At 36.7% G+C, this 11,496-nt stretch overlaps 1 protein-coding gene across 2 annotated transcripts in view; it reads right to left on the bottom strand.

Moving 5' to 3' along the window:
• LOC149070940 (transformation/transcription domain-associated protein-like) overlaps positions 1-11,496 on the bottom strand; it is a 271,954-nt gene continuing 260,458 nt past the window's right edge. For both annotated transcript variants that reach the window (XM_089248856.1, XM_089248857.1), the window contains 4 exons: positions 7,891-8,032; positions 1,262-1,458; positions 995-1,097; positions 1-177 (listed from right to left, as the gene is read on the bottom strand). In XM_089248856.1, the coding sequence (XP_089104982.1) occupies positions 68-177; positions 995-1,097; positions 1,262-1,458; positions 7,891-8,032 (552 nt within the window). In that variant the 3' untranslated portion in view covers positions 1-67. The remainder of the gene's footprint in view (positions 178-994; positions 1,098-1,261; positions 1,459-7,890; positions 8,033-11,496) is intronic.

Below are 11,496 nucleotides of genomic sequence, written 5' to 3'. Positions count from 1 at the left end.
TAAATTAAAAAAATTTTTATTTATGTATTTATACAATGAAAGATGAAAATAGAGGACACATTTTTTTTTAAAACCAGGGATGCCATGAAGGATCCATTTTTGAAAGCGTATCTCTTCTGCAAGCCATACCCATAAGGCAACTTGCTTCACTACTTGTTCCATCGAATTTTGCCAAACCTGTAAGATGCATGAACATCACTGTTTTATTTGAGAATTTTGTAAGCATTGAAATATCATACAGAAGGGATTCCGCCTCGATCTCACAGTTATTTTCCCATTCAAATACTATGAAAGACATCAATGTGTTTTAAGTTTTTATTTCACAAGAAATTTCTTTGACAACTGGCTTTCTCAAATCGAGAAGTCATGGAGACTATGATTGTCACTCTCGACAACAGTGAAATTGCATCCAACATGAAAATATACAATTATGAATGGTTTTACCAAATGAACATGAATATTACCATAAAAAAAGTTTTATTGTTAAAATGTGCTTTGCAAGCATTATTGCATGGCAAAAAAGTGTAAAAACCATACAAAACAGGGTGGCCAACCTGCGACACATGTGCCTTGCCATGGCTTTTGTGCAGCACTCTTTATCAACAAAAATTTGGACTTAAATTTTTTCTTCCCCCCCCCTCCTTTTGTGAGAGCAACTTTTTTACAAACTGCATTTAAATACAAATTCCTCCAATTTTTACAAATTTTTAAACAATTTACGAATTTATGGGACACCTTGTAGGTTATAGGTTATTCCCGGAAAAAAGCAACTTTCTGGTGGATGAATCCCTCCAGAATATTCTCCACCAATTGGATGATAGTGCAAAAAAGAAAAAATTAAACTAGACCAGTATGCTGTTGCCATCATAAAACTGTGATACTTTTTGAGGGGCCCTTTAAAAAATGTGCCACCGAGCATTTACAGATCGTAACAATATTATAGCTACCCAATCAAATCATTTCCCAACAATTCAAGCATGAAAATCATTCTTACATTTCAATCTTGATTCTACTTGCTCCACAGCTTCTTCAATCTTTTTGACAAGCGAAGCACCATCCAATTCCTTCTGCGATTCAGAGCTGTTCTTTCCTTCATGCTTCAAAGAAAAGAAAGAAAAATGAAGTATGTTATCCCATTTTTTTCTACACGAATGAATTTTTATAATGAGCTGAAATTATCATTTTCAAGTGGAAACTCCCCAAAGAATCAAATTGTATGAAAGAAACAATAAAAAATGAAAAGGGAAACAGCTGATACTACCTGCTTATGCCACTCTATTATTTCATCCCTCAAAATGGCTCTCAGCATGTAAAGGATGTTGGAATTTTCTCGACTCAAGCAAAAAGATAAAGATATCATGGATGCCGTCATTATACCACGCATGCCCATTCTGGTCACAAACTCACAGATATTTGGCGTCAAACGGAAATCGACAGGCTTGCTGTTGTCCAAAGTACCTATGATGATGAAACGATGTGTGAGGATAAGATGTATTCAGTATACAAAAGAGCTTGGCCAATTCATATTTTGGATAATTCCAAAATATAAATATTAATATAAATAATATATTAATATAAATATAAATATTCCATACTTCCCTTGAAGTTTTCCATCCAATTTAGTGGTAAATGTGAACTTTTTTGAATTTTTTTGCATAATTTGAAGTTGGAGGAAGAAAAAAAAAAATCAGGATTTTTGTATGAGCAAATTTAGCTTGGAAAAATTTTACAAGAAGCCAGACTGCTTTTTTCAATCAAGTTGTTAAACAAAAAATTTTAAAGACTAATAAAAGTTTGAACATTCAGTTTTTTCCTTACCCCTTTTCTGATAATTCAATGCCCATTTTAGCATTGTTCAGCTGGAGTGTTCAATCTATAGATCAAGGTGTAGCATTCAAAATCTGAATTTTTTTTTTTTTGTCTTCATTAAGAATATGGACTGTATCGGAAAGTTCAGATTTGTAATGTGTTAATGAAAGTAATATTTCTTTTGATAGCATAAGAATGATAAGCAAAATTTGGGACACAGTTCCATAATGGATGACCATGAACTGTTTTTGTAAATCAGGCTTTGAGCACGGTCAAGAAATTCTGCAGCGATGCTGATTCCAAAACAGTGAAATAATGTAGCAGCTAAGACACATTATTATAATTATTAATTATTAAAATTTGGGAAATAGTTTCGTAGCTGATGATAGAATGATAGATGGTCAGCTGAAGTTTGCTTTCTGCAGTTTTCCAACTTCGAGCCATGAATTTGAGTTGGTCTCCCATTTTAAAAAAGTCTCTCTGCACAGAGCAGATAGACCTACAACATGACACTAAAATAACATGAAAATTTGAGCATCTTTACTTCAAAATATGGAAGACAGATGACACCAGTAAGAACACAAAACAAGCACAATTCTGATAACATAAATATATTAGGACCACCATACACATATATACATACACTCATTGCCATAAAAATTTGCGCACCAAGAAATAATTGTGGGATCGAAACGAAAGTTGGCCTGAAGGTACATGTCGGGCAGATATGCAAATGATTAGAAATGCAGCGTGATTGCGCATTGCGTAATGCCACTAGAGGGCATTGAACTTCGTTCTCCTTGGAGTATAAAACAGGTAAGCAGAGCTTGCTGGAGTGTATTTAATCATTTGCAAAGGAAATGCTTAGGTAGACATGCAGTTACGCCGCTGTAGAAGACCATATGAGCAGTTGTCAGAGTTCGATAGGGGAAGAATCATCAGGATGATGGAAGCTGGGTGGTCAGCTCGGCGAGTAGCTCGTCAACTAGGCTGTTCTGATTTTACTGTGAGGAAGTGTTGGGACCAGTGGACAGAAGAGACGTCATTTACACGGCGACCAGGTTCAGGACGCCCTCAACAGACCAGTCGTCAAGAAGACCGTCACATCATCCGAAACGCACGCGCAGAGCCAACTGCCTCATTGGCCGCTATCCAGACACAGGCAGCAGCTTCACTACGGGCCCCTGTGTCTTCCCGAACCATCGCAAGGCGCCTGGCTGAAGGACATCTGGTATCGCGGCGCCCATTACGTGTGCTGCCAATGACACCCACCCACCAACGCCTCCGTTTGGAGTGGTGTCGAGCACGACGGGATTGGACTGCAACGGAATGAAACCAGGTCGTCTTCAGTGACGAATCAAGATTCAACTTGAGCAGTGATGACAATCGTGTTCGTGTGTGGAGGCCCCGTGGTGAACGCTTCAATCCTGCCTTCGCTTTACAGCGACACACCGTTCCCACAGCTGGTGTCATGGTATGGGGTGCCATTGCTTACGATACACGGTCACCCCTAATATTGATCCATGGCACAATGATAGCCCAGCGGTACGTCCATAACATCCTTCAGCCACATGTGTTGCCACTCATGGCAGGGCTCCCAGGCGCCATTTTTCAACAAGACAATGCTAGGCCACACGCAGCAAGGATGTCACAAGACTGCCTCCGCCACATTACCACCCTTCCCTGGCCTGCTCTATCCTCAGATTTGTCACCAATCGAGCATATCTGTGATCATTTGGGACTGCAAGTTGGACACCCTACGAGGTTGGTCGAATTAGAGGCGCATTTACAGCAACTGTGGAACGAGATGTCTCAGGACATCATACGGAACTTGTATGCCTCAATGCCCGCTCGTATCGCATCATGCATTCGCGCTAGAAGGGGTTCAACAGAGTACTAAAACTTCTGTTCATCTGTTTTTTTTTCTGCGATAAATGATCCTTTTTCTTGGATTTTCTAATCACTTACTTATATCAACGTAGCACTTACATGTGTAAAATTTAGTTTCATTTTGACGACTTCTTCTGGGTGCGCAAATTTTTATGGCAATGAGTGTATTTCGGCATGTACCAATTCATTGAAACTTCTGCAGAGGAATCCGTACGAGGTGCATGTAGAGTTAAGTAGCACTACTAGTACAACACACAACGACTATACAGATATAAATTTCATGTTAGGTTCACAACACGTACATACACATTTCAACATCTACCAATTCGTTAGAGTTTCCGCACAGCAATATGGACGAGGTGCATGTGCGGTTTATTAGTAGGCATTTTATTGATCCAGGATAGAATAATTGGATAATTAGAATTTTTTTTCCAGAGACTTTGGACTTTGAATTAACCAAGCTCTACTGTACTATAATCAGTGCATTTTTAGGTTAATTTCAATTTTTGATACACCAACGTGTTCTTTTTGTCTGAGTAATGGCCCACTGCGAGTGCATATGATGTGATGAAATTAGTGTCATATGGTTGGAACTGCATGTGTCAGAAATTAAAAAATATTACTACGTGAGGCATCGTTTCAACCACCTCAATTGTTTGGACACTTGTATTGAGGCCTTTCTGATGTTTCCGGGAAACGCTCAGGCTACTTATATATTTCTTCACAATTATACTGATAATGCAAAAGTGCTGTAATGTAATTTTAAATCATTTCAATTTAAATTTTTTCTAAGAAATAGCTCTATTAGTCCAGTAAAAATTGGATTTTGGAAGATTGCAAAACAAAGTTTGTACTGATTTATATTCTTAATGTAAAACTATCTATCAAAAAGGTATCTTTCAAAATTAATCTACTAAACGTTTTCAACCCACAATGTGGGTGGGGAACCAGAAGCTGAATTGGTCAAAAGTAAGATATATTTTACACTAATGTGAAAAAAGGCATTAGCCAATTTTTAACTGCTTTTCCAATATTAAAAAATACTATGGCACTTCAAACTTCCAAAAATGTTCATTTTATATAAAAAAGTAAATGACAATTAATTGAAAAAAAATTTGAACAAAGCATTGCGCAAATGCAACGTCAGTCAAAAATAGGTTTTGACACAGCAACATTTTTCTTTTTAATTTCAATCGTGTAATATCTTTACAAATAACCATAATCTACAGTAATTTCTCGCATACACTATTGTATTCTTGGCAGTATTGTATCCCCCCCCCCCCCCGAAAAGAAATTTTTGGCCAAAACACTTGATCCAACCCCACCCTAAGCTAACTCATCACACATTGTATCTGTAGCTCACGAGGGTGATCCCATGGATGACAAATTTACAATGGGATCTAATCAAGGGGTTTTCAAACCAGTGTGTCGTTAGAGGATAATCACAGGCCATCCATTACAAATTAAAATTCCAATTGCCAGGGGTAATACTAAATTTTATAGCTTCCAATGTGGAGTTGGAAGAGTATATGGAATAGATTGCCACCAGATCTCGCATGCAGGGCTATCTTAAGATCATCATGTGCCAAGTGATTTTTCTGAGGCCCTACCTGGCAAATTTTCAATTAATTCAACTACTTTTTCTGATGCCTCTTTATTCTTTTGACCCCTGGCCTTGTCTGGGTGGGCCCATGCGCAAAGATGCGACTGTTCGCATGTTCATCCACACATCACAGATTTTGTCACTCTCTCAACGTTTCTGATCCCTCATCATTTTTAACATGCTATGCATTTTAGATCACCATATTCAGTTTTATTGGTGTGTATATGCTTATTTTATTGCATGTTGTGTTAATTTTTTCATTTATTTATATTTTAAACCTATTTATAGGCATCATCTTATGTATTTTTCCCCCTTTGTTGCGTTTCTTGAGTGTAATCATCTTATTGTTTTACTGATATTGCTGCGTTTTCTCACGAGTGATATTATTTTGATTTGAAACTACATGCAAAAGGTTTTTATTTTTATTTTATCATATATTGAATTTTATTTGTATGTGCATGTGTATTTTATTAGTTGTCATGTATATTCGGGGATTCTTTTAACACATTTATTAGCGTAAACTTTTATGCATTTCCCCCTCTACATATGTTTGTGTGTCTGATTAATTTATTGTTTTTACTGACATCTCTGCCCTTTCTTTCCATTTTCATTGATTGTTTGTATTGTGCACCTAAGAAATCAGAGCCCTTTGGCCTTTCACAAGTTTGTATACTAAATAAATAAATACATGAAAAATGGTGATCATATTTATAACCCATAGTTTCCTAGATCAAATACAGTCACTTGATCGCAATGAGATGTGATTGCATCTGATTATATTTTTCTCGATAAAAGAGCGGTATTAACTTCTTTATGTACAGGGTTTTTTCATTTACAGGACTATCAATGAAGAGACTTGAACGAACGGAAAGAGAGCTTGGATGCATTTCTTCCACCTACACAGAGCCGAGATACCTTGTCCTGTATGCAGACATGCCAACATTGACTTAAAGCTCGTCAGTAGTTCAGCATTGCCATTAGGGGACTACACCCCTAGGACAACATAATCGTAATGCAATAAAAAATAATTATTCAATAATTTACCTTTTTTTGTAAAATTTTAATTCAAAGTTCATTAAATACAGCACGTCAGTGGCACTGGAAACTAGAGGCATCGCGCTACAAGAGCCCCCCCCCCCTTCCCGAAGCACCGTTCCAAGGTCGCTGAGTGCCTTAATAATTAACGAATATTTGAAGCAATCCCAACCTGCATACCCCCTTGTGGGCCATACATACAGACATCTAGCAACCTTAAACCCCTGTCCCCATTTTCTTCATATCCAGGCATCTACGGCAAAACATTCTTTCCGACACAAGTTCTGCGAACCTCCACCATGCACTATGCAAATGAAGCTGGGTCCAGACCCGCTGCGCTGAACCATTCAAAAACCTGGTTTTATTCTACATCGTGGGGGCAGTTTTAATGGAAAACCGATTTGAGTTGAGCCAACACCTTCTATAGCAGAAAGCCTCAGTGCAAAGCTTGTGATGCCACTGAAGTCATCCATTTCACCTACAGTCATTGGATATACTGCAAAGAAAGGTAAATATTTTGCATAGGTCAGCCTGCTGTATCCAATGGCTACAGATGAAACGGGTGGCTTTAGTGACATCAAAGCTTTGTGCAGAAGCTTTCTTCTATAGAAGGTGATGGTAGAGCAGCAAGTTTAGACAGATTTACAGATTGCCTTCCGCGCACAGACAAAACAGATCTGCATATAGAAATGTCCTCTCCACTTGTCAATACAAGATTCATCGAAAGACTGGTTATTTGTGGAGATGAAGATTACAAGGAAGAAAATTCCTCACTGCCCCCACGGGGACTCGAACCCCTGGTCTCTTGCTTGCCGGACGAGTGCTCTACCATCTAAGCTATGGAAGCAGATAGAATATTTCAACCTTGGAACGTATATATATGTTGAAAGACACTGTACATGAACGACGTCAACAATCAACTAATAGCTCATGAATGACAAAGGCCAACCAGATGGCTATATGCATATAGAAATGTCCTCTCCACTTGTCAATACAAGATTCATCGAAAGACTGGTTATTTGTGGAAATGAAGATTACAAGGAAGAAAATTCATCACTGCCCCCACGGGGACTCAAACCCTGGTCTCTCGCTTGCCGGGCGAGTGCTCCACCATCTAAGCTATGGAAGCAGATAGAATGTTTAAAAGCTGGAGCATACAACCGTAGAAACTACGGACAATCCATAGCAGTTGGCAATTCTGTGTCTGTTAAAGGATTGAGAATGTGAACCTTGGTTTTAATGACACCTCTGTTACAGCAAGAAAATTTTGTCGTCTTCAATATCGTTATAACAGAGTTGGACTGTAATTTTATTTTCTTGAAATATCTTGTGGAATCTCCACTGGGAATCACTGTTCTAAACCAATTAACTTTATAAGGCTTTTTAATAAAAATATTAAAACAACTCAACTTCTGAATATGAATAAATTCTGATATGGCTCTATTCTAGTTTTTTTTTAATGAATGAAAATGTAAATTCCTAACATACAATAATAACAAAATGATATGCAATATTTTTATTCTTTGAATTCAAATAAAAAAATTCAGTGATACCTTTTTCTTTGTCTATTGAAATTCGTTGATATGCTACACTTAAAAACCCACTGCTTAGATTGATGTGCAAAAGTTCTGGATCCAACTGAGTCAAGTGCAATATGTATTCTGCGGCATTGATAATAGAAAGGTGGGTAGTGAACTGAAAATATGATTCAAGATTAAAGATGATCTAGTAATTAAAATTCAAATAAGTCAAATAAAATTTATACAGTAGATGCAACTTATCAGAATCACAGATAATGTTATCATTCTGGTATTCTCATCACTTTTGCTAATTATGGACCAATATTATAACAAAAGAAAAAATTTGTTATTAAGACTTCAGTTTTTTGTTATAAAATTTTTTCAACGAAATTTTTTTCTTTTTGCTTAGTTTGAAGATAAGGTAGAACCAGACTCAGTTTCTCCTATAAGTTATCGTTATCAATATGTGACACTATGTAGGAGGTCAGAAGAAGCTCCCTTATTGAGAAAATTTGCATACTCAGTTCAGAATGTCTTAGTTGGGCCAAAATAGCTGCTATGATCTATGCATGTGCAGCGCTTCTTTTCTCAACTTTCTATCCTACAGTGAAGGCATGTGTAATGTGAAAAAGTTCCTTTCTGATTAGTGATCAGTTACAAGAAACTGACCATGGAGACTGGAAGTTCTGCCATAAATGCTTTTTTTTTTTTTTTTTTGCCTATTTTCAAACTTTTTGTTTATTGTTTTAATGATTATTGTCAGAAAGATTATACTAGCTTTTATACTGCTATTTTTTCCCAAAATTTCATTATTGTGTTATATATATATATATATATACAGTGCACACCACGTAATGTAATCACATCGGACTCAGGGATTCTGGTAAAAAAAAGTCCTGGTTGTAAGTATGATGACCATCTGCCCCATTTGGTCAAATGGGGCGTATGGAACAGCTTTGTTTTTCTTCCCAACATAGTAGGTTTCAAATGTTAAATCTTGCTTTTTTTCAATTGTTCTAGATGTGGTTTTTTCTCTCTTTCTAAAATCTTTTTTTTTAAACCAGAAATTCTGAGGCTTTAAAATGGAACTGTCTAATGTGTATCACAAACTACAATATTTGTATAATGTGTAATAAGTTCCATAGATTCCCTTGTGAAAGTCTTCCCGCAGAGGAACAGTGAATGTGATCAGTAGAGCCTGGAAGTATAGGCACTAAAAATGGTCAAAATAGGCACTTATAAAAGACATTTACAATTAATGGAAAAAAGGAAAATTAATTAAAAGATATGATATCTATATAGGGTTCAAATGCTGGCTAAAAAGTTGATTACACTCATTGAATTTACTGTTTCAATAATAGATTGTAGAACTAATTTAAAAGTTCATTACAGCTGGACACAAAACTGTCTGGCAACAATGGTTTCATGGCTTTAACAATGACTTTTTGGACATGTATATGTGTGACTCTCACGAAATTGGCCTAAATTTTACATACATTTACTTGTAATATTCAGTTTGGTTTCCCAACATCATAAAGCTGGCAAAATCATTTGTTTCTTCATGTGTGTCCTGCTTGGAAAAACGTACACAGAGAGCACAGAACTGTACTGTGTCTCATGTGCCCACCACTGACTGTAAAAGTTCATCAATAAATGGTTCTCATCTTCCAGACGATGATGATAAGTGGACAGATATGACTCAGGTATTTCAAATTTCTTCCTCTTATTCATCTCCTCAAGTATCTTGTACCTCCACTAATTGTAATTTGAGGTCATTTTTGCATCAAATAGGTGATCCACTTAGTTGATATTTTTTCCTTTTTTTTAATATCTTGCTGTGTACTGGGTTACATGTATTAAATACATGGTTTTTTTTTTTTTTTTTTTGTATTTTTATCATGTTTATATATTCACACTCACATTAGACTGTTTTCTGAATCACTTGGAACTGTGCAATGTCAAACTGTGACCTGATGCTAGTTAGTCACTCACCAGAGGCATACTACCCATCAGATAGGCTTGCATCAGACTTTCATGTTTCATGTTGTGTTCTCTTCCCATAAACTACATTTTTCTGGTGGCTTGCTGCGGAATAGTTGTTTCAGTGAAAAATTGAGATGTCTCACATAAAATGCTGTTGTATCTGATGATTTCATGTTTGAAATATATGATATTGATGATTAGTTGAGTCTTGATTTTGATAATTATTTTGCGGTGTTTTGAGGAGTAATTTGTGGTTTATTCTATTTGTTGGAATATTAGTTTTCTCAGGTACGAAACAAATTTCAACAGGGGTATTTTTATTTCGTTTGTCACAGTTATTAATTTTTTTCGAAAGTAGCATGGAAAAATTACCAGTAAAATAGGGGTGTCCCACATAATTCTCTTTTCCCACTCACTTAGGAAATCCCACTTACCTCCACATATTATAATTCTATATGTCCCATGTAATTCTACCATAAAGCGATGCTAGCACGTAACATAGAGTACTGATATTTCATTATTATATATATATATGTGTCTTGATACGCGTGCGATATTTGTAATTTTTTTTTTTTTCCATGTTTTGCCCAATTTTGTGAGAGTCACTCATATGCCTTTACAATGGTTTGTTGCTCCCTTAATGCTACCAGTATATGGACAAAACTTGGGCATTATAGCTAGTTATAAATATTTTTATTGAATGTTGTGTAATTTTAAAATATTTGACAAATTCATGGAGTCAGATGCCAGTCTCTCACAATGACAAACATAGGAGGATACAGAAAGAGGGGGGATGTCCACTGAACTCACCCCTCATGATTCACACGCACCCCCTTCTATTTGAAGAGTCTGTATAGCTTATGACAACATTGCGAGCTAAAGACCACCATGACCCTCTGATGACCGCAGGAGTCTTCTATAGAAGTAGTTCTCAACCTTAAAAAGCCTGGTTGATAAATGTTTTTGTGAGTGGAAGGCCTAGTGATACACACACAGCTGATGGGAAATTAATGGGGAGAGGGAGGGAAGGGAATAAAATATTGAATTACTCCCTGTCTGGTTTGACTGCCGTCAGGGCCCGATACAGGCCCAGAGGTTGAGAAACAGTGTTCCATAGGATACCTTGCTTGTAGGCTGCAATGAACAACTGAACAACCAAAAGAAACTACAGACTGGGATGGCTCACACAGATACATTAATAGACTGTGGTTGCAGAGCACATTTTCACCCAATAGCCGTCTTACCAAACTCAAGGAAACTGGGGTTTGATCCAGCAAAGAATATTGTATCCCTCAATTAATATAGGGATGCAATAAGAAACTGCTAAAACAAAAGAGAAGAAGCAATAAGCAAAATTAAACTTGAGAATCATGAGAAACTACAGGCCTTTTCATACAGGGATAGTCAAATTGATCTCGAGTAGCCTCGACTGGAGAGTCAAGTTCACTTGAACGAATCGAGTTGCCAGTTATTAAAAAAAAAAATCCTTCACACTGCATTGCTAAAAAAATCTCAACGCCTAGGGAAAATGAGTGAAAATGACAGTTCACTTCCTTATTTTCCGGTACCTCATACATCAGGATAGAAAAAAAAAATCTAATTTTCAATGATTCTAGCTGCAATAAAGATATTATTACTGGTGGGTGTATGAAAAAG

Source organism: Pholcus phalangioides, unplaced genomic scaffold (genome assembly GCF_987345545.1).
Source record: "Pholcus phalangioides strain wild (caught in Gottingen) unplaced genomic scaffold, Ppha-v1.0 ptg000020l_1, whole genome shotgun sequence".
Lineage (NCBI taxonomy): Eukaryota > Metazoa > Arthropoda > Arachnida > Araneae > Pholcidae > Pholcus > Pholcus phalangioides.
Note: the sequence above shows the minus strand (reverse complement) of the source record. Positions and strands in the feature narration are given on the sequence as shown.